The sequence below is a fragment of the Necator americanus genome, chromosome X, assembly GCF_031761385.1.
Source record: "Necator americanus strain Aroian chromosome X, whole genome shotgun sequence".
Taxonomy (NCBI): Eukaryota; Metazoa; Nematoda; class Chromadorea; order Rhabditida; family Ancylostomatidae; genus Necator; species Necator americanus.
The window spans coordinates 2,646,442-2,671,230 of NC_087376.1; the positions used below are offsets into that span (position 1 = coordinate 2,646,442).

Sequence of the window (24,789 nt, forward strand, 5' to 3'; positions counted from 1 at the left end):
CCTTTACAAATGACTATCTAATCAAGAGACCAGTTGTAAGATTGTCCACTTAACACTAGGCTAAAGAATATTTTCTTTGAGCAATAGATCAGGTCTGGTTTACAGATGAACATTTTTTGCTTAGATATTGATCTAATATAATATAATGAAGTAGGAATAAATGTTCCAGATACAATTTCCCTTAGTTCTTCTTGCTAAGGATTTACATGAATGGAACAAAGTTTATAAGGCGAATCGCATGTGAAGACTTCTCAATCGTTTTCTACGTGCGAGAAAACATTCATGAGGTTTTTGTAGGTGGATCTCCCTTCAAAAAGCTAAGTCGAGTCCTGGATTATTGACTACTAAGACGAATAAGTTTTACAACAAAAGTGTGAGTGCGGTAAGAAGAAGTGATGAAATACTCGTACAAAAAAATAAACTTCTACAAATCCATGTTACTAAGTGAATACAATTATACCAACGAAAGCAAATACTTTATTACGAAAGAAACAAACATCGCAAACCGAAAGAATTCTAAAGGTGCTAGTTTTAGCTGGAGTGTACAACAAGATGTCCGTTGCAGACGTGTATACCGTACAGCAAAAATTTTGTTTCAATGTGTGGAATCCTTCAAACTGAATGCTAGGCACAGCTGAAACCATCATCATTCACAGTACATAGAATGAACAAACAATAATCAGACTCGCACGACAACTGGCCCAAAATTCGAGAGAGAGAGCATTGAAGAAAGAGGACATACTGTGGTATATTGTTATTAATGTATATTATGCTTTGCAAGAAAATATTTCTGACAATATAATTCTTAAAACTAGATAGAATCACAGAAACATCACGATCGCTTCGTACGCTGGGCATACTGCGAAGTAAAGAAGTTGTACGATAGTCGGATAGAATAGTTATGCCGATTGAAAAGAGACAGTACATTGTTTAGAAAGAGTATCGATTGATTGGGCATGGCATAACTATAGATCCGGTCGTTCACAATAAATTCATAGTTAAGCGAAGGTGTGGGAATCAATGGCTATGTCACTTGGCATGTGGCTCCAGGATTCAGGTTTTCGAGATGGATTTCTTCATTATGCTAAGAGAAATAACATTCTTTGCATTGGTACAAATTCCGAGAAAATTGGTCACGCCTAGAGTCTGGTCAAAAAAACTTCGAAAAAAAGCCGGCTTTTTTCCCAATTCCATTCAACTGATCTCAGGCAAGATCAAAACTCTTTCGTAGAAATTTAATTTCGTACTCGCAGAAATTCACCTAAAGAACTCGAGTAGAAAGTGATTTTCTAAGAATATGTGCCCTTAAGGTGGCGCAGATCGAAGGTTAAGAGAAAACCGATTTGGACTAGACTGGGTGAAACATCTTCGAAATTGATTACCGAAAAGTTCTGATCTACTCTGATCGCCTCACATCAATGGGAACTAAATTACTTCGAGGGATTCTTAACCACCTATTCGGTAACATAAAGAACCATCGACACTTCTCCAAATATCTTACAAAGCCTTTTAAGTAAGCTTACATAGCCGCTACTGCTAAGTGACATATACGATGAACCCGAATAATACAAATAAATAAAGGAAACACTATAATACTCCCGAAATGATACGCTGTAATAAACAAACAGTTCCTTTAAGAGAAAAAAAGGCAATAGGCTGACAGAACATCACAATATGATAATATGTTATAATCGACCACAGAATGATAAATGTGTACAAACCCGAACACACGATGAATGTGAACGAGAAAGTAATCGACACGCTGTAATTTGGGGCTAGAGAGAGCGTACAATGTGAATGGATGTGATAATATATGTCCATGTTGTGGACATGTTTGAACAAAAAAAAAATGCATACGTGATGAAATGATGAAAAGTCACTCGGCTAAAGAAAGGCGGAAACCACTCGAGGCGATAGGCTCTACATGAATCGGACTAAACGGCATATATGTACACATAAAAAAAAAATTGGGAAACAATGACAGATTCAAATGAACATAGTGTGGAAATCAATTTAGAATCACCGCATGTATTATAGAGAGAAATTCAACTTCTACACTTCAATAATGATAATGAACAGTGAGAAGGAAATGAATACGACTGCGACTTTGAGCCGCTCTTAGTTGTTTTTTTTTTTCCAGATGTTTCTTAGATAATGGACTCTTCAAGAGTTTCATTTCACTGTTTTTTTTCTTCATCTTTCTTATAATATTTGTCATCACCGTTAGGTCATGGAATTTTAGTGAAATATTACACAGAATAAAATCAAAGATTCAAGGGTAGGGAAGGGTTACAAAAGATGTAATTTAGCAGAATGATTATCCTAATGAGTGGTACGTGGAGGATCGAGTGATTCCACTGTATCATCTCTAGCAACTGCGTTCGGCGGCACGTATAGATTGAACATCGAGTCGAAAAATAGTGCCATCGTGAAGGAAACCACAATGAACAAAACCTGGAAAAGTGATTAATCGACGGAAGAAGGCGGAAGGATAGCAGTGCAACTATGAAAACATGAGGAAGTTCGCATCCAAGCGAGAACACCTGGATACAAGTGTAATGTGGCAATGATATCAGTTTTATCTTATAGCTAGCAAATTCAAAAAAACAAGCCGAACTTCTAATTCTTATTCTATGGGCTTCAGAAACACTGGATGAGAACTCAACCGAATAACGGGAATGCGAATTGTACGGGAAAAGAATCAGTGGCACAGTTAAGCCCGTCGAAAAACGAGCAAAGCAAATTTGACAAAATGACTGTGATTTGAGGAATGTAATGAAACCAGGTTCTTAGAAGTCAGGCATAGAAGCAGAAAGTCGCTGTCAGTCAGTTCTAAAGTCACAGTCATCAAACAGCCAACATGTAAAAGTTAATTAAGGATAGAGGAGTTAGTTTAAGCGCATTACCAAAAGTAAACAAGAAAAAGAGAATTAGATTTCTACGATGAGGTTGGAATTCAGTGACGCATTCTTCCGTAATAAAGAGCAACCAGAAAATCAAAAGCAAACTTACCACCATGATGGTAGTCAAACTACACTGCATGGTCCACCAGCGCACAACAGGAATTGTATCGACCTTCTTCTCTTGAACAGGCTAAAAAAAATAGCGGTAATTTCTTATCATCTAATCTGTTAAACGTCAAACTATTTATGACAAACCTGGACTTCATTATCTAAAGGAAGATTTGCCATGTACACAATTGGGCTAGGCGGAGATGAGATCTCATTACTTCCTTCCGGTCTGACGCACATCACACGAGCTTGCACTGCCGATGGATAATCGGAAAGACGTAACGTACAAGATGGTAGAGTACCTTCATAAACCTAAACTAAGTACGTATCATTACATGTTTCTGTACGACACATAGAACATGGTCAGAAAACTGATTAGTGTTACTGGATGACCTAGAATATTTGGCCAAAGGCTCTTATGAACAACGTATGAAGTGCAAGTTTTGTATTTAGTTGAAGCAAGTGTTGTTCTGCGCGAGAGCGCAGTGAGTAATGGAATTATTTGGTTGGAATAGGAGAGATATCTGTGGTGAAGGATCCTATGAAACTTTCGGTTTGTGACCTACATCGATCTTCTTAGTGATCACTGCTAGCCAGGTACAGATTAAAAAATATTCCTCACATTGTCCTGTGAGGAGAATAGTATATAAATAAATAAGTAAATAAATATCTGTAATATGTATGTATAGTGTATATTCTACTGTGTACTATATATATATGATATGTATAGTCGAGTCACAAAAAAAATCTGATAGCTGAAGGTGGGAGGATGGGGTTCGTGGCTTCGATCGATAATGAAGCAACCCTCAACAGACGCATTGCACCACACATATTATACCTATTAGGTAAGTACATAATAACACATCCTTAACTTTCGTGTCCATTTTACACATAGAGAATAATTTGCTTTAATTTGAGAGTAATGAACGCGAGAGATCGACCAGAATTCGCACCGAATCCTTGAAAAAAATGTGGTAGAGATTAATAACCAGCAGGATGGAGTTCACTTACTCGTGTCACAAACCAACAAGCTGAATTCCAGCGAGGTGGAGTAACGGACCTGGTTCTCTTTGGTCAAGTTTACAATATCCGTTGATGATTATTATAAGAGAAAAAAGTGACGGAAAATTAACAATAAAAAATCAAATTAGAAATTAGTACTCTCAAACGCTGGGAGCATAGTTACAAAGTAAAGGAGCTAAGGTATCCATATATATACAGAGTAAAGGAGCGTTTGTAACATACCGTCATCCACTTCGCATTATCGATCGAACAATCCACGGCTTGCAAACGATAGAAACATTTCTTTGTGTTCGGTTTCGTAATAACTGATGACCATTCAAGTTGATAGTATCCATCACCTAAAACGAATACTAATCATTTTTATAATGTAATTGGTTTTTACAACAGCTCCACTAACCACTTGGTGTAGCAGTAGGCGGCCCTTTGACCGCAGGAGGTGGACTGAGGGCGGTACGGAACACGTACACCGATGACCATGGTCCAGCACCAGTATGCCTTCAATACGATTACAATTATTTTTAACGAGATGAATATTGGTTCCTAAGAGACATTTTCCTATATCGCGCGTGTTTGGATAACATAAAATTTCACCCCTCAATCAGGTGTGCGCAGAAATATAAGGAATTCAATAAAATGTTATTTAAGATTTCTGTGTCACATACCGATCGGTGCTTCTAATTTGGAATCGATATTCGGTGTTCTCAGTAAGTCCTTTAATACGAGTACTGCACATGTCACCTTCATAGACCGAAATCATTTTTTCACCATCGCCGAGTCGTACTACTCTGAAACGAGGATAATTTTTTCCAAAATTTTCTTTCTTTCCAAAATTTCCGAAATTGCTGGAAAGTGAAAAAAACAGACTTGTAAGTAAGTAGGGTATGTGTTGACGCTGGTTTCCATCGAAGGCGAAGGCTGGTGGCTTCGCATTCGCATTCAATCCTGGAGATAATGACCAAGTTAGTAAAGGAACAAGGTTTCATAGCAGATGTACTCCCATGTTTTCAATCAAGCAATCGGAAATTAGCATAAAAATTCGGAAGAGATCGTACGACGCACTTTGGCGGATCCGGTGGAGGCGGACGGGTACGTCCGGTAATTGCTGCTGCAACACCACAACCGACTGTATTCTCTGCTGACAGTTCAACTCTGTAGTCGGTGTCAGCTTGCAGATCCGCGATACGGTATTCACATTGTCCAGAAGTTGATGGTGGGACAATGGAAATTTCACGAACCATCTGAAAAAGTCTTTCAGTGTATTAGAAAAAGACTCGAAAAGACATATGGGAAATTTGACAACACTTGATGAGCATCCGGATTCTATAAACTGACCTCGCTCTTAGTTTCTACACGTAGCAGATATTGTGTAATTGGTGATCCACGACAGTCAGGAACGGACCAACGAAGAACAAGTGCTCGTGTACCATCGGATTCGATGGTGACACCTAAAAAATCTTTTGTCGTCGTGTATTACAAGATCATAAACATATGCAAAGAAGTTTGGGACATGGACCAGCATTCAAATTTTGTCAATTTTGGAATCATCGCTTCTTAAAAAAGCCGGTTTCTAATCTCACTACCACAGTTAAGAAGAAAGATTTTGACTGCCTTAACTTTCCTCGCTTTTAGAAGAACACCTGCTCAATCTGGATAAAATTTCTTTACGTCCCTATTCAAATAAAGTAACTGAAATTCTATCCACAGCTTCTTACAAAAAGAAAAAAAAAGTCCAGTAAATGCATCTGAAGTACCCATGAAACGGCTATAAGTTACGTCAGTGTCATCAGCAGCACTAAAAAAAGCTTATTTTCCAAGAAATAAGAAACACATTCCGTACCGTTTCTACAGTTCACTATAGAACAGCAAAAGCAGCAAAAGGGGCAGAAGAAAAATGAATTGAACAAGGTTATCAAGAACTTTTGTGATTTCCATACCATCAGGCTGGGCAGGAGCACCGCTGCGAGTTGTGAAGACAAGTGGCTGCGAAAGAGGCGATTCACCACCGTCATGGAATGCGGATACCTGACAGTATTTATCCTAAAGTGGTAGCGAAGTCTTCAAATTGAAAATGTTCACGTACTCGGCACGTGAACTGTTTTGCATGTTCCAGGAGCGCTAAGGAATAGTGACATTCGCCTGTCTCACAAATAGTTTCCTCAACTTCATGCCCACTCATTACTTGACCGCAGTGCACTCGATAACGAATGTCGGGCGATGTTTCTGGAGCCTTCCAAGTCAGCATTGTCCTTGAAAAAAGTATTAATTAGAGTAAATCGTTAAGGCACGTCACCTTCATTTCGTATAAAAATTGCAGAATGTGCTCTATAGTCAGAGTTACTGATTTCTTACCTTTCATTGTTAATTGCTAGTTCTGTCGGTGTATTTGGAGCGTCACGAGGAGCATTTCCACCTGTTACTGGACTCCAGTCACCTTCATATCGTGAGCCATCCTGGGCAACAACAACGGCACGAACCTTAAAAAGTATCCGAAACGTGTCGCAGCATGCTAACGTGATATCAGAGTATTCTTACTTGCACTTCTACGTGTTGTCGACTTGACAAGCCCTCAAGTCTGCAATTCGGTTCAGATCCAGAATATACTATCTCGGTCTTGTCATCAATACGACGCAATTCGAACATCAGGGTGGCCGTTGGTGGAATCTATTACAGTTTGGCCATTTTTATGTGTCAAAAATCCAGAACTAAGTATTAACGGAATAAAGAATTTACCACCATCTTTGGCACCGCCCATGAAACACGTACGGCGCCTTTTCCACACCCTTCAATTACAGGAGATGGCAGCTGAGATGGTTTAGTAATGACAAGTTCCGGTTCACGAACTAGTGTGATTGTCTCAGAAAAATCACTCTGAAATTAAATTCGAAGACAATTGTCACTGGAACTGAATGATCGTAGGACACGTACCGCAACATTTTTCCTATTGACAGATTGCACACGCAAATGAACAATATCTTCATCAGTAACCGTGTGAGTACTAAGAGGACCACGATATAGCACTCGGAAACGAGTTGGATGATTCGCAGTGGAGCCTTCTAGCACGTATGTAAACTCTCGCTCCCTTAAACAATTCGTTTTGAAAAATAATTCTAGGATGACGTGGCTTCTGGTCACGCTCTAATGTCGCATCTGACTAATTGTTTAAGTTTTCTGCACTTTACTTTTTTTTCCATGGAAACCGGATGATACTGGGTTAGTCTCAACAAGCTCTTCGCAAAAAAAAATGCTTGCCCCATCGAAGTAATGAAGAAAAATCGCTGAGATCACGCTCTACTACAAAGCTACATTCCTATCAAAGGCGAGAATTACGGTATTTTTCTCTTTCATTGTACATCAGCCATCAGAAAACAGATACGAACATAGAAATAACTTATAGTCAATTTTATACTCACTTCGCTCCAGGACACTTCCAAGATACATCAAACTTGTTGCGTCCCCGAGCAACAGCAAGCGGCTTCGTGGGTTCTAGAACTCGATCTGGTGTTCCTCGACCAGTCATACGTACGTATGTCCAGTCGGATCGCGGTGAATCACCTTCGGCGTTGTGTGCGATCACACGAAAACGATACTCAGAGCCACTTAAGTGGATAACAACGTTGATTTGCCGAATACCTGGCAGATATCTTTAGCACTTACGCCTTCAAATCCATAATCTGTGCATTTGCACCGGCGACATGATCTTTCACAATAGTGATCGCGTTTTGTCCAGCCGCAACATCATGCATTTCAACCTAGACACCTCTCATTAGAGTTCACGTTTCAAAAGCGCTAAAATGAATTTTCCTTACTGTATATGTGCATTCTGGATTATTGCTCCACGCAAGTTTCACGCATCGCGCATTTACAGATACGACGTTCGGAGGAGGAGGGACGGGAGGAGGGCAATCGCTACGAGTGGTCACCACTATTGGCGCCGCCTCCGAGCTTTCACCAATTCTATTCGTTGCAGTAACTCGAAACCTTAAAGATCACTTTAAGAAAGTCAGTCGAAAAAACATTTAGTTACACTAATGACTGGCCGTAACTATACCTATACGAAGTAGCGGGTCGAAGACTTGTGATCCGAGCTTCGCAAGATCTTCCCTCCCATACCTTTTCGCCAATATCGTCCGAGGGCTGTAATTTGAAGATCAGAGGCTGAACGTTGGAAAAAAATTTTGAGATTCACTAACCTTGCTTATGTAAACAGTATAGTTAACGATAGCAGCACCATTGTCATTCGGCGGTCGCCAAGCGACAACGAGATGGTCGATCCCCCGAGCAACGCATCTGAACGAGCGCGGTTTAGGAATCACGAACTGCTAGGGGTTCTTTGCCCAACTACCTAAACATTAAGGGCGCTTCGGGTCGACCGGGAGCAGTCTTGAAGCAAACCGGTTGGCTTGGCTCGCCAACCAATCCACGCTCTTCAAGACATGCCTTCAGTTGCACATAGTAGTCAGTATTGGGGCGGAGTTGGCATAAACGAAGCTTGTTTCCCGTTTCAGTTTCACACCTAAACTTTATTGCATTTTAGAAGCCATGAATTAAAAAAAAAGTTTTTTTCCTTACCGATATGTGCTGACGAACCGTCCATGATTTTCAAACAGCACAATTTGATAGGTGAATTCGGACGCATCGATTTGAGGAAACGGTCCTCCAGGAGCAGCAGCCTGAACAGCATCGATTCGGAGATATGCTCATATTAGCCTGTCAGTTCTCTAACACACCTCTGAAGTATCCAGTTGTTGCCAAGCAATGTCCGCTTCGGTTGGACCAACACGCACTACTTGCGGGGCAAGGATCCGTCCCAACATTTCACGCACTTTGTCCCATTCTTCGCCGTCGATGTCAGTCTCCTGAAAAAGTACCTTACATTTCTTTAGAAAAGTCAGGATGAAGTCACGAAAAAGTCTCGTTAGGGAATGTTTAGAGCTGAAAAAAGGCACGACAGAAAAAACCAAGTATTGTTCTGAAATACTATGAAAATTTCGAAAGGTCACATTTTTTCATTTAAGAAGGTGATCTGCCATCCAAAACACTGAAATTAACCTGTTCATCATTGCGCGATGAAGCAGATGGAACTAGATCGGGCATCGTTAGCTTTCCGTTGTGGGACCATTTACGGTTCACCGTGTAAAGAGCGGGATGAAACGGTGGGACGGCCAATGGAGGAGATGAGGCGATTCGCGATGACATGTAACCCTAAACAGGTCAAAAAATGACGGGGAGACAATAATCAGGAAAAACACGTTGGGAGTCTCCATTATTTGGAAAATGGTGGCCGTTCCAGGCATAGGCATACTCACCGAGTTGGCGGCGTTTGGCGGCGGGAAACGCGGCGGTGACGGCGTTTCGGGAGAGAGGATCAGATGCCGCAGTATTCCCTGAAATGAGCGCATTGTTAAACGTCTTTTGATCACGAATTTAAAAACTGCAGAAATTTTGGAACCAAACAACCCATGGTTTTATCTGCTGCGTTGCACAGCGCTAGGAAAAAAAAAATTCGAAAGAGGTCTACGTCCTTTCGTAGTGCGTTTTGGTAACTCTTATCCAAGGACAAGTGGAAACTGTAGAGTGTTCTAAAAACACCAATTTCTACTACTCAAGAACTATACTCTTCGTATTTTAAGCATGCTCACGCAGCGTTGAACGTTGTGTTCACATCAAAGTCCAGTTACACGAAAACCAGTCCTCATCAGACTTTCGACGCTAAATGTCTTCCAGACACCCTATTTGAGGAGAAAAAAAGCATGCTAAAGACGATTCTGTGCAGAGAAAAGGATCTACACGAGTGCATAGCAAGAGACCTACGACAGGCAGCAAAAGCAACAGGTGAAAAAAGTTCCCTCACGATGATAAATTGATAGAAAGGATTGTTTGCTACAGAACTCCCAAACAGAAAATATTCTCAATATTTTATTTTTGAGAACAATGTGTCAGTAAGAATTGCTTCTTTGTTTTAGTTGAAGAGTGGATACTTCTCTCGCAAGCTCATAATGGAGTTAGAAGTTGAGTGCATTCACATTGAGTACGTGAAGGTGATTAATTCCAAACGATAATTTTCTTCTACGTATTCGATCATGATGATGGATGTATGTCACACTGCTGTTAATACATGTAACGCTAAGATTGAGATATTCTTTTTTCAAATTTTCAAAAACGTGAATAACTACGAAAATGACGCCACCTTTACGTCTTTTGTCACTCAGATTCCGAGTCGTTTTTTCTGCTAACTCTAATAGAAAACATGAAAATTATTTATACGCTACTTCACCAAATCTTGACGTAAGCACATATTTATGAAAACAAAGCTCTTTAATGCAAATCAGCTGTCGTTCTGTTCCATTCATCCGTATTCAATGTGTTACAGTAAGAAATATACTGAGGTTTGCAAACTATAACACGAACCAATGCATCTTTAGTGATACTAATACGAAATTTTCTTTCTGAAGAATAGTATATAGAACATGTCCTTACTAACACTTTTAAATACTATTAAAAATAATCAAATTATGCAAAGATCTCATTTTGCTACAGCAACGTCATCACGGAAGGCAGAATACTCGAAATAAACTTTTATTTAACGCCAATTTTTTTATACAACGCCTTTTGCTTCTAATTCCTCGACTAATTATCCGCTCATTTCGCCATAAATTCAAAAAGACAGCTCTTTTTCTAACATTCTCCAAATTTGGACCGAAGGTAAATGTGCACCGAGGAATCCTCCAGTTTTATTCATGTTGGAATGTATATTTCATAGAATATTTGAGTGATGAATGAAGAATTATACCAGATTTAGAACTCATGCAGATTTTATGCAACTTTTGTGAAAAACTGCAAAAAGAAAAAAAAAATGCAAAATAGAGTTAATTTTATAAGCTTACGTGACTTTCTTTCTGATCATGCTACTCACGTGGGATGACGAGGACATGCATTTCGCACGTGCTTCACATGAGTTATGTTAAGTACACATGTTTTGCAACATGTACGTTTCAACATGATATCATTCCCATGTTATATAATATTTTGGTGGAAGCAAGAAAAAAGAAGAATTCAGACGTGTAATAAATATCCAGGAGTTAAATTTCCGGCAAAGTTGTTAGAATAAACTAAACGATACAACATTGTGGATTTCTTCTTGTCCACTTATACTGCACCCTTGATAATTAAAGAAGAAGAAGATGTGGAGTATCTATGCAAAAGAAGAGAGGATTGCTCAGGTTTACAGTATGCGCAATCTTATCTCTCTTGATCTGCGAATGTGAATTGACCGACTATCGATCCGTTGCATTATTTGCACATGCCGGGCTGTCCAGCAGAGGTTAGTGCTCACGTCGTTTTGGTCGCTGTTTTTTTCTAGATATTTACAGTATCCGTAGAATTACTTGTCTTTTACTCTCAGGAAGAGTTTAGCACTTCTACTTGTTTGTGTCCAACAGGTTTTTTCCTACCTATCCATTCTACTTTCCACACAATAATTAAATATCAGATTAAAATATACCATAGAAGACCGGATTTGCGATGGATATGTTGAGTTCTTTAAGTATTGTTATGAAATTTAGCTAGTTTATTGATCTGAGCTACTAAGATGCATTTCTGAAGACTGTACTACTAAGCACTACTATGTACTCACTACTTCAGATGTGGTGGAAACAAAAATATTGGAAATTTGGCTTAAATTATACATGACTAACGAAAATGGCTCGTGCAAAGATGATATGGGAGGACCGAGAAGTACGAAGGCCTGTGTGAAGTATGGAATAATAGGTCCCCAGTTGTAATGTGGATTTCTCGATAATAGCTCGTTATTTCCATACTAATAAGTTTTTTTTTTCAAAGGTCATTAAAGGAAAAAAAAACTATGCAGATTGCCTATTCAGGGAAGAAAATATAGCCATTTCCTTGAATGCCTGCACTTTTTGTTTCTTTTGGAACACTTTCTTTTTCTTATGCAGTACTTACGCTGTGCTTTCTTAAAGTACTTTCAACGATTAGTTCAATACTTCCAACTACTTCTCGTTGATACTAGTTGTAAATTATTAGGCTAAGGTCTTTGATCTCTTGTGCACATGCTTCTCATGACGTCATATGATGTCATGCATGTGCCGAAGCTGACAACAACTCGAAGCACACAGAGCGATCGAGCGCAAACGCGTGGGTTGTCACGGAATAGGGGCTGCCATTTCGTTGCCATTTCCAACGTCAAATTGTTGATGAAAGTGATCCCAGCTTTATTTCGCCGCCCAATCTTTTTCTCTCATATAAACCACAGTAATCACATTTAAATAAAACGAAATCAATTCTCATCACATGTTGAAATGGATGAATTCTGAGAAGAATTTGTTTAGAAGTACGAAAATTAGGGTTTAGCGCAACGAAATGCTGGTGAGCACTTTATAAATCTCTCTTGAAGGAAAAAAAATGGAATGCGCGTCATAGCCATTAAAAAGGTTTACCGAGATAAAGCTAAAAATAGAGAATCCTCAGAAGAGAACCGGGAATCCACTAACTATTATTGCCGAAAATGGAACAACAAGAGCAGGTGTAAAAGTTACTGTAGCGACCCATGAATTTACAAAACTCTTTAATCCTAAAGATTTCTGAATTCTGACCACTCATTAACACTGATTTAAAAAAAAAAACTGGAACACTTATGACAAAGTTTGGAAAGAATAGGCTACAAACTATGCGCCAACTCTCAAGTATTATCAAACCACTCATTGAAAAGACGCTGAACGCTAGAAATATACAAAAATGTCTAAGAATGTCACCATGGGAGTAATTCCATGTAATTCCATGAAATATCACCATAAGTGGTGATCAGTGATATAGCTACTGCTCTCAGATTATATATTAATTATATATATACTGTTCTGCTTGTCATTCTTCCAACAAATCTCTAACTTTAAAACTCTGCGGAAGTTGTTGAAACTGAAAAAAACATCTACAACCCCCATTACAAAATCTGGCTCTAAAACGAAAAGAAATTAAGAAATTGATTACTATTAAGATTTGGTCCAAAAGCCCAACCTCATAATTTTATCGATGGTATGGTCGCTGATAGTACGAAAGAAAAATCATGTGGGGAATAGATTTGCCAACACGAATGCTCGAAATCAGTGAACATTTACGGTTTGACAAAAAGTACACTCACATTAGTAAACATACCGCGCTTTGCTCTTCCATACCAGTCTTACTGCGTACAAAAGTATAAACTACCTCAGTCATATAAACAGAAAACAAACAGCATCGTTCATACCCGCTCTAAACTCACTTGTTCGTCAACAATTTGGTGAATCACGTGTCCGGGCGGTACATGAATAGGAAGAGCTGACGGAGACATACCGCATTCGCCAACCATACGGACAGTGGCTGGGCCTAAACAATTAATTTAATACATTATCAATGAAGGAACTGGTACTTAGTGGTTAATTTGACATACCCGTGATGTTCTGCACATCGTTACCAACGAGAATATTCAATGTCTCTCCCATTTGAATATGTACGAATAGATCGTTGGGTGCTCCTGGAGGAGTCGGATGCACCCACGTTGGTACGGTCATACCAGTTACACCGTTAATTGGTGGACCACATGGAAGAACGCTTGGACGAGGGAAAAATCCTGGCTGCTCAGATGATGAACTACCACCTTCGTCCGAAACTAATTCTTGTGTCTTCATCCCTCCGAGACCAGAGCTGAAATTGCTAGCTCAAATCGCACACAAAAGATTTTTGGTAGTACCTAAATCACAAGCTCATGTGATGAGTATAATGTTCTGTTCTTTTTTGTATGAATTGTGCAGACTTCAAAATAATCGTATTATATTAAATGTAGCAGTTGATAAGTTCATGTATTGTAATGAAAGCCTATAATTTGATACAAGTAAATTAAGTAACAATAATTACATCCAAAAAAATTGATTGGAAAGAGGTACACAAGAACTGCACTTGAAAATGTTACAGTCTCACCTCCCACACGAAGAAGTTTAGAGCACTTGCAAAACGAAGAACGTGCTCTTTTGTGAATTAAACAAGATGTTTCAAGAAAAATACACCAAAAATGGTCCAAAAAGATGTTATGATGGGAAATTTCTATAACTATTCTGTTCTGTTCCAGTTATTTTAGGACCTATTCACGAAACTAAATTAAAATCTAACCAATTCTAAGCACATACTTGCAATACCACCCTATATTTTTGACAATTGCAAATGAATTTCCTACAAAGCCAAAATCTTCTCCATTCTCGGAATGTCATCATATCTGGTAAGAACCGACCTGCTACCGCAGTCACTGTCCTGCATACAGCTCGTAGAGGGGAAAGAAGGAGGAGGTCCAAGACGGGCCGCACAATAAGACGCCATCACGTCATTCGCCTTGAAAAGTTTTTTTTTTCTCTCAAATTATATCCCATTTTAAGATCCAACAAGGAATTGATAAACATAAAAGAGCCGAACAAATACAATGACATTAAGAACAAATGGTGATAATTTTACTTGCAGTAGGGAATTAGCGAAAACATGTGGAATAATATCATTGACAATTGACGTTTTTCTTCTAACACTACTCAGCAGCATCATATTGTGTCTACTGTAACCACTATAAAGGTCTGAACGCTTGAGTTGCAACCAGCTATTACGTTATAACGAATGAAACATGCTATGCACGTAGGTGTTCGTAGACGACGTCAGTCATTTTGTTCCGCCCACCCACATGCGGCAATGACGACGAGAAAGGCGAACGAAGAAGAGAGGAGGAGGGGGGACGCAGGAGGAGAACGGGCACCGAGAGGAGGCAGTGAATGCGAGGAGTGACGTTAGAGAGTCACAACTGCCAGGGCGCGGACCTCTCAATTTAGACATGAAGCTTACGTACCCGCCTCTTTTGCACTATTACGTCATCGGCAAACCTTCGTCTCCTTTCTTTTCACAGGTGCCGTTGTTAATTGAAGTCGTAGATGTGGTAGCCGGTGAACAGATTAATAAGTAGAAAATGTCTCATGACGTTGCAGCCAACCATAACTTTTCCAAGGACACCTTCAATCCAAAATAAGATCCTTCGACGCTTCGCATAACATTAAGAAGTTTGTTGTACCAGGATAAAATATAAAAGAAATTCTGAAGAGTTCTGATTGGTCTCATGCTGGATCTACAGACATCAAAACTGTTTTGAGGAAGCAGATCGCTCTTCAGAATATAACTTCCCATTGGCTGGTTCTTCCCTCCACAGTATCCAGACTTTCCAAAAAATCTCAATAATCTCCAGGAGTTCACTGATATTGTGAAATTTCTAGTCAAATTGTACGTGAGAATGGTAGATGAAAGTACACGATACTTCTTTGCGAAGATCTGCAGAGGGCCGAAAAAAAAGAAAAACGAATGAAAAGAAACTAGATGGGTAGAGCTGGAAACCTACGAAAGCTTAGCAAAGGAGAATCTCCGATTCATAGCTCTTCAAACTTTTTATCAGTTGAAAATTAGCTTGTTTCAATGTCAAATAAGTGAAATTTGAGAATATTCCAGAGACTGGATACTAAAAAAGAAGGAAAAAGTATCGTTTTTTTCAATCGCTTCCTTCAAATTGATGAGTTTAGCTATAAAACCTGATCGATACTGAACGTTACACGACTCCACAGATTAAAGGAGAATATTATGTTGATCTTTCTATAGTTTTGATAACATACACATGTACTCGAGCAACTCGTCCCTACAGCGTTGAACGTTCGCTGTGCAATGAAATCTGAACCCGTTCTTAACGACTGTTCGGCTATTTTCTGTAATTTTGCGTGCACTGCAGCATAAAGAAAGCATAAAAACTAGGCCATCACCATAACTAGACTAGCTCATGTAAACTTACAATATGGAAACGATTCGAACCTATAAATTGGCGGAGCTGTCTTTTATTATGAAGAAGGGATAAAAATAGGAAAACGTATGGAATCTATGGACTAATTGTGGAAGAGGGGGGTTCGTACGAGTGGGAATATACGAGATGTAGAGGAAACTAACGGCAAGTACGTTTCTTTATTAGAAATGCATATGAAGGCATGCAGCAAACGACTCAGCTGGAGAGCAGAATAAACGCGAAACAACCCCATTTGCGGTTTCCTGAGCTCAACATGCAATTCGTTCCATGTGTACAACGGTTATTTATAGTTCTCATCTAATTCTATACATTTACATTTGTCTGGAACGTCCAATTCCAATATATTTTCTATTTCATCTATCTCTTCTTGTCCAATACTCTAGCAGAAGCAATCTTATCGACAAAACAAAAGTTCAAGAATTTATTTCATTAGTATGAAAGATTTGTAGCTGATCGTTCTTTTTTTTAGAAATATTATAAAGTGCTCTGCACAAGTAAAATTCTTTTTTATGCAAAAGAAAACGAACAAAAGAAAAATTGGGGAGATACTTTAGCGAAAATACAGATGTTGATGATGAAAAAAGTAGAAAGTCTCATAGTAAAAAATATCGTCAATATTTTATGCACTACTACCACTGCTTCTGTTGTCCAGCAAAAAAAAATGTAGGATGTGCCTTTCTGTTCCGTTTACTTCTCCCTGTAAGGAAGTTGTTTTAGTTGTTCATATCTCAAATAAGTGTTTCTGTTACGCTTCGCCTTGCAATATACCCTAAAAATCTTTGATCGGCTCTCCAAGCAAAAAGTGTCGCATAAAGCTCTTTCAAGATCTTTTTTTTTACTCGGAATAATCCTACCTCAATTCCAATTTCTTAAGCATACTTGCACTATAAAGTATAAGATTGTGATTTAGGCATACTACTGGAGAAAACTAATATCTGCAGCTGTATTAATCAAAAATAATGTTAAGACAATCTCTGTTCGGAGTTTTTGAGGACAATCTCGAGACCTTAAAATTCACTGAACAACTCAGAAACTGGAAATAGTTCCATGCTAAAATTATTAATCTTTTTTACCTTATGAATAAGGAAATGGAGAGAGAGCTGAGTGTCACAGTAATTAGCTGCGAGACGACAATGATGTGATACCACTCAAAATGCGTCGTGCAATGTCATAAATGTACCCCAAAAATGGAAAGTACTTAAAAAGTAGAAAATTGTTTTCTAGGAGTCATAAAAAACAGGCATAGTTTGAAAGCAAGATCTCAAAAAGTGTCGTGAATTGGTGAATTGAAAAACAGAGAAAAAAATAAAAGTTGGAAGAGAAACAATTATATAGACGAAAGAAGCGTAGTAGAGAATTCATTGTGTTATTGTTAAGTGAACCATATCCATTTCTGTGAACACCTCAGCTGCAAATGAGGACATAAAATAAAATTCTCCTGCAAGAATTAATGTCAAATCAATGCACAACACGTTGAACTGACCACATTAATGGTATAATCTGAAAGGTAGAATTACATAAGGAAAATTAGAATTTGGTGAAATAAGCTGTACAAATCTGAAAGAAAATGAGCGAACAATAATGGGGGGATGCTTCTTGAAGGATCTATCAAACACAGTCCCTGTAAGTCAAGAAGCCGCTAGGAACAAGAGGAGACAAATGAGGATATATTTGTCCCAACGGGTTGCACTCATTCATACTCGAAGTTTCTTTGAAAGAAATACTTTTTTATGTGGATGGGAAGAGAAGAGATATAAGCTTCCATTGGATGGAAAATCCTTTAGGAATGTTCCTCGTTTAGTTTATATACGAATGCTGAATGAGCATCCAATGAAGTTTTTCGATTGATGGTGCATGAAATTGTGGGCGGTGGGGGTTGAACTTCAACCAGACAAAAATAATGCTATGCGTCGATGAATCATGAATATCCTGGCAAGAATCTACAGAAATCAATGACCGATTGTATAAAAGGTGGCGGAATGCGGTCAGATATTCAATAGGAGACGAAGGTCGCCCCCGTAGACACAGCACACGCCATTTCGGTCATTGCAGAAAGTCGTCTGCAGAGGACGACAACGCAGCGACAAGTCATCGCTACGACATGAGTCAAACGGAATTGGTTCACATTTCGATCCAGGACATCCATCCACAGACGAACAAACCAATCATACATTCTGTCAAGAAGAAAGAGATAAATCTCATCGACGAACCGAGTTTCTTTTTCTTTCTTTCAAATCAAAGAATAGCTTCACTCACGGGGTCCCCTCTCATTTATCGGAATAGGAGAGTAATTCGCAGAATGGAAGGGAAGTCATTTCTAAACGTTGAAAACGAATCAGTTTCATGGTCAGAACAAATCATATTGAGATAATTTATAGGCAGACGATATAATCCTCAGCTTAAACAGCTAATATCGCTCTAAACTCAGAAATATCCCGAATCATTGGTCGAGTGCAACATCTGCGACATAAAATGATAAAAGAGGGTGAGGACTCTCCGTAAAATTACACTAGATAAACGTCCGGATTGATAGGAATGCGGAAGATCGTGGATCTTTTATGGATGAGAATGTAAAGTGCGTCGTAAACAGTGTACCCAAAGATCCGTTTGCAGCTTTGCATTGAGAGTTTCTGAAAAACTCTCGGATCCCCTAGAAGACCGCCGAAATTCCGGGTGCGGAGAGCAATCAATGCTAATTGGACGAGTTGTCCAAGTCGACAAGGCCAGTCAGCAACGTAATGGTCAACACGTTTTCTTCATGATCTATCAGTATTAGTGAGTAAACGGAATTCGTGGATACGAAGAAAAACTGCTGTTCAAAATCACAGAAATGATTAGCTTAGAATTCGAGGATGCGTTCGGTTCGAGGATGATCGCATTTTGGGTAGCAGAGTATGCAGTGGAACTGGAAAATCTTGGGTGAATTCCTGTAGTTCCGCGAAATATGAGTAATATGCTCGTGAATACTACAAAGCACAATTCTCTATGAGAATTTTCGGAGAAAAAAAAAGTACATGAAATGAAGATAAGTACGATACTCAGCAGACCTTCCTGTGCCCGCCTACAAAAAAAAAGATTCACGATTTCGCGCACATCAATACATGCGTTCTTTTCTGCAAGTGCGCACATATTAATACTTGTCATAAGTGGTGAATTTAAAATAGGCTGCGATTCCTTGAATAGGTGATGTTATTCATTTGATGTGATTAGTTAGCACTTTTGTGAACGAATTCAATTCGAATTAATGCCACAGAAAATGTAGAAAACGACAACAGATTAGTGATAAACAGCACTCATCTATTATAGCATCAACAGAAGGGGTCCATAAAGTTAACGGGTGCATCTATTGTGTTCTTTCGTTCAATTGCTCATTCGATCACTTATAGCGCGGCAATATAGAGTCGAAAATAGGCAGTTTGAGCGGTGAAATGCCTTCAGAATGTCGATAAATCTGGTTCTGATTAAGAAGTGCATCAATATATGGAATTCGAAGAATGAGAAGAATTTATGTCTGGAGAAGAGCATTGTTTGTGGGGCTGGCAGCAAGGCGACGTCGATCGATTCCACGCGACACGCCCATAGCGGTCAGAGGTGGGTGAAATAGTGTCCGAAATCGGAGACACATACACGCAACACAGTCACGGAGTCTTGAATTTTTTTTTTATGAAAAGCAAAATAGTTAAGAAACGAACATCGAACGTGAACTCGGACTGGAACGAGTTCGGGTCGGTGACGGCGCGACAGCGACCAACAGTAAAGTGCCTAATTGCGCGTGCCAGGATGTGAGCAAAGCTGTGGTGGGTCGACAGCTGTGAGGGGCAGCGACGATGGCCAACAGTAGCGACCGCATCGTATCCGTCGCCAGCACACACGCACACACACACACACACACAACACACATCCGTCGATCCGTTCATAACCCGTGCTGAGCCCGTGCTTCCTGTACTGGAACGGTACACGCTCGCCTCCTCTTCCTGCACTCCCAGTCGCGTTCGACGGCAGCAACAGCAGTTCGCGACGATGTCGTTATGACGCGATAGCATCAAAGAACGTATTTAGGCGATTCTCACGTGCGCGATTCGTCGACGTTGAAAAAAGGATATGAACGAGATGCCGGTGCGACGATTTTTTCACGTGGCACAACCCGTATGTGATTGATGCGAAAAAAGGAGAAATTCCCACATCCTCCTGCAAATATCTAACAACAATGACAACAGGAAAATAATTTTAAAAAAATAGCTTTGAAGGTTTGAAAGTTAAAATATACCATATTACAGGTTCTCGCAAAGGTTTTATTCATTCTTCAATATATTCGGAAAGTATGAAAAATTACTCTAGATATTTTATAATATTTATATTTTATAACAACTATCACATTCCGTCTAATTTTTCGCGTTATTCAAGAATTTTTCATGTTTGGTTAGAAAAAAAAAGAGAATTTGACACGCGATACTATCCCATTAACATTAATAGCACTATAACAAGAAATATCATATTTATTTGATTATATGCCAGGACCGGTTTAAGCAAACCTTGGACACGTTCTCGACGTGGTTAAGCCGTACGGTCACACTCCTTTCTCGGAGTAAAAAAATTTCATACAGATATACGAATTTCGAAATTCTGAAAGAAACATTTCAGTAAATGTGTTTCGAAACTTGAAAAAAAAAACAACTTCCATAGATGTGTGGTTCAGCAATATTTCACGAGAATAAAATAAGAGTACATTCGTAGAAAAGAATGAAAAATTACCGAATGTGAAATATTTGTGATTTGTATCATTTCTACGTGAATGAGTTTTTGTATCGTAAAAATACGCTCAAAAAGTAATTCTTCGTGTGTTCCGTCTGATGGTTAATGGTCGTAAAACTTTTGGAATGTGAACGGAAAAGTTTCTATAGTGCATATATTTCTTTTATGAGTACTTCCTAGTGCTCGAGCAAAGTACATAAGTAATCCGAGGTCTTTTTTTTTGTCATTTATGTTTAGCATGACTTTCTTTCTAAAGTTACATAATAAATTGATCATTGTTCCAATCCTCCTTCGTGCAAATCACAACACCTGCAGCTTAAGAAGGATTGAAAGAAACTAAGCTCAATTTTCATCAACAAAGTGATAATTTTTATAGAAGCTCACTAAATCCTTATGTCCGCTGAGAAGATCCGGGGATTTTATGCAAATCTCCGATAAATCTCTGAAAATTCAAAGTTTTTGGGAAGCAGAGTCCATCAGCAGAGATTGTTTAAGCAACGACTAATACATCGAATACATTTGCAGAATGGAGAAGTGGGCAGCACTTAAATTTCTTGTTACAACTACAACTTTGAATGGAATCGGACGAAGTGCAAGGTCGGAGCACTACACTCATAGAACTCGTTAGTGAAAAATAGCCACTAATAGCGTTATTCGAAAAAAAAAAACATAAAGTACAAACTTGCAAGAGAGACAGAGATGGAGAGAGGAAGAGAAATGGATTGATGAGTGGAATGTGTGAGTATTCGAGCAGAGTAAGGCGGAAGTATCCCATCGTTGACCTTGCAAGCAATCCACGTCGGACGGACGGTGACGAGAAGTGTAAACGTTTGTGTTGGATGTTTACGGAACGTTGTGATAATGCACTAACTAGTCTCACGACTCACTATAACCAGCTCGTACTTAGTTGTAGCCGAAGTAGTACTTGGAATAGAACACAATGCTCAGAACTTGATTGACCACGGAAAACAAGGTCCCACTACAATTATCGGCTATTTTTTGAGAGTTACCTTGCGAACAGTCGGTATTTTATAGTCAGCATATCCGAACGTAACTTCTATAGACGCACAATGATGTATGACCGGTGTTGTGTAAAACTAATCGTGGGAAAAATAGGCGAAGTTCACGCAAAGGTCACAATGTGTGCCGATGAGTCACGGGGAAAGTGAGAGAACACACACGTACTCGAATAGAATAAACAGCTTACTCGTGAAGTGACTATACCTATGAGGAAAAAAGCTGGTTAAAGGAATTCCCTTACGGTCCCCAAATGTGCCGAAAAAAAAACAACAATTCTCGTATTTTCATGACAAATTAAATTAATTAAATTAGGTAGTAGATTTTGACATGGATTCAATTCCTCCTCCTTCTTTTCATTTCTTTTCTTTGCAATCAAAGTAAGACAGGAGTAATATAGAGAAGAAATTCTTCCGCTTCAGTTTAACTCTCAATAAAACGGTCATTGAGATAAAATCGAAAAATATGGAAATCACAAGTGAAACGAGTTCTGCAATTATGTATTCATTATTATTTGTACATATTTCGCAAACATGTACATATATGTTCCATGTTTTCACTCCTCTTTTCCAGTGTTTCTGAGTTATGTTCCAGATAGCATATAAGGATATCACAAGATAGCAATGAGTATCATTTCATGTTTATGACTGTCCGGCTTCTTTAGGATTTATGCTACTGCAAATCCTGTTATCACTTGTACACGAAGCAACTACAAATAGCGCAAAATAAAAAAAAAAAATGAAGCATTTACTTACAGTGCTCCATAAGAGGGAAACTGTCGAGGAGAAGTGCTTGAGATAAAACAAGAAAAGAAAAGATCGGAAAAAAGTGTGACGTAGACAAATCTACTAAATAAAGACCAAGAACTGCTCCAATACCACGCAGCTATACGAGAGAAAGAGGGATCGAGTCTGAAAGGAGGGAACAGAGCTAGTAGAGATTTTAATTAGCTGAGCAATGGCCACTACTCAAACATATTCTCCTCGGTAAAGCGAAAGCGATAGCGCTAATAGCAATCAAATACTCTTCCTCTAGAAGAAAATGAACTACTAACACTGTTGTCTGTGCAAATTATTCAAAAAAATTCTATAGAATGATTCTGGTCCCCAAATTAGCATTCATTCGAAAGACGAGACGTCCCATTCGATCATTCGACTTACTCAAACGGACGAAAAAAGTTGATCACCGAAATGTGAGGCGCTTTTCTCAGCTAAAGCGAGCAAAAAAAGAGTCGACTGCTTTAGAAACAGTCCGGTTTTCGACGAAATAAACGGATTTTTCCTGTTAATTCTGATATCAGAGAAAATAGGAGAGCGTTAAGCTTGAAGAATGTATCTCGAAACACTGAGCATTCCTGGAAACTTGAAGTTTCAAACTGAAAAATCCTAGCCAATCCAAATATGAAACAGGTGCTAGGCTCCGAATTTCATTCTCTTATACAGATGTGATTCAGAAAAATACGTGATTCTTCGGAAAAGCTTCAGGAAAGAAATGTTTATGACTGAAAACAGCTTTGGATAGTTGATAGAAAGTTTGTTGAGAGGAGAAACCGAACGAGTGCCTGATTCATAAAAATCTCCGCAAAATAAACAGAGAATGAATGAAATGAAGAGAAATGCAACGAGCTCAGGAATAGAAAGCGCTGTCTTCACAAGAGTCCTGTTTTTGAAATAATCCCAAGAAATTCTAGGGCATCACCGGGCCATGGAAATAACTACGTAATCGTGGAGAATGTGTGCTGCAGTAGCCTAGCGGCGAAATCGTAGGCCAACCACACTGGCCGGTAGAGCCGTGTGGGCTGTCTGACATAAACAAACTTCAATTAGTGCTCACCCCTCCATCTATCTCCATCACTCCCTCATTCGCTCATTTTAATACAAATGCTATCCATTTGCTAGAGGAAACCAGCTTGCCGAAAAGTAATAACTTCAAAGATTTTAAGTACGGTTTAAGCGAGTTCAAACACGCGAAATTGAAAATGAAAAACTATGTAGAGAGTGTAGAGATTTCGGAGGTTATACAGAACCTCGTTAGTTGGCCTGTCTTTCTTGGAGAAAAAAAACAATCAGAAAGGTAAAGGAGCCAGTTTTGTCGGCATCGGCACCAGACTCGTGCATAAACGATCTAACATTCGTCTTACTTTAAATTATAACAATTCAATTTCGATTTAGGACTGTAGAATTTTGTGACTCGAACTGCACATATCTGCACCTCACAATGAACTAGAAGTAAAGAGAAGGTCAAACAAGAAAATAGGCCACTTTTCGTAATGTGAAGGAGGGACAAGAATAAAAGTATAAGTGGGAGATACCATTAAATATGGGCCCATCCTGAAGAAGTGCTACTGATGAATGAAGTGAATCGAATCTAAAAAAATAGTGGCATAGTTCAAGGAAGTCAAGATACGAAATGAAATATATTCAGAACACCTAAAAAACGAAACTGCTCGCTGTTACTTTTATGAAATTTACACAGAAAAAGTGTAGGATTTGACTAAAGCTAGGAATGAGAACTGGTTATGTATGGACAATTCGAACTTCTATGAAATTTCATCTGTTGGATTGCTAATTTCTGCAGAGAGAAGTAAGTCCTATTGTACTGCAGATGAAAGGCATAAACTATCCAGAACTGAGTCTGGACCTCGCTAAATGAAAGCCGACCTCTATAGGTTGTCCACTAGGAGCCGAAAGGGAAATACAACGGAATAAGACCGAGCACAACTTGAGATTCCCGTAAACAACTACGTACGAATTAACCTCTAAACTCATTTTGAGATATATAACTTACTTACCTTGAAGATAGTTACCGCTAATCCAGCTGGACTTAAGCGTGTCCGACAACGTCGTTAGCGAAGTTTTATCTGGAATAGTTAATATTTTGGTCTGTACCTATGAATCAACATTGTGATGACCGCTATCCTGACATGATACACGAAAAATAGGGACAATTTTGAGAAGCTTCAAAAAAAATGAGAAGGAAAAAACTGAGGTAATTTGTAGAGTAGAATCCATAGAAAAAAACAGAGTTATCTATTAAGAAGGAAATCGTTTTACTCGATCAAAGTATATAAAGTAATTTGCTCATTTCAGCAACAAACATCACATCGTTAACAAATTCTAGCGT

General features: G+C 38.9%; 1 protein-coding gene across 2 annotated transcripts; it reads right to left on the reverse strand.

Annotated features, from left to right (window-relative positions):
• Window positions 1-2,322: 2,322 nt before the first annotated feature.
• On the reverse strand, window positions 2,323-24,568 carry RB195_021317 (uncharacterized protein; the record flags this gene model as incomplete). Of its 2 annotated transcripts, XM_064207986.1 has the most annotated exons (30): window positions 2,323-2,454; window positions 3,013-3,093; window positions 3,159-3,323; window positions 4,257-4,372; window positions 4,432-4,529; window positions 4,697-4,819; window positions 4,899-4,976; window positions 5,094-5,272; window positions 5,367-5,479; window positions 5,969-6,056; window positions 6,115-6,280; window positions 6,384-6,508; window positions 6,567-6,695; window positions 6,765-6,902; window positions 6,960-7,113; window positions 7,445-7,630; window positions 7,689-7,783; window positions 7,841-8,012; window positions 8,083-8,168; window positions 8,225-8,321; window positions 8,377-8,547; window positions 8,604-8,704; window positions 8,762-8,890; window positions 9,084-9,236; window positions 9,341-9,418; window positions 13,309-13,412; window positions 13,477-13,730; window positions 14,311-14,408; window positions 24,458-24,488; window positions 24,555-24,568. In XM_064207986.1, the coding sequence occupies 30 exons, from the start codon at window positions 24,566-24,568 to the stop codon at window positions 2,323-2,325; spliced, it is 3,654 nt and encodes a 1,217-aa protein (XP_064063866.1). The 2 variants fall into 2 exon arrangements, with proteins under 2 accessions (XP_064063866.1, XP_064063867.1); XM_064207985.1 differs by lacking the exons at window positions 24,458-24,488; window positions 24,555-24,568 and having other exon boundaries at window positions 14,311-14,396.
• Between the last annotated feature and the right edge of the window lie 221 nt (window positions 24,569-24,789).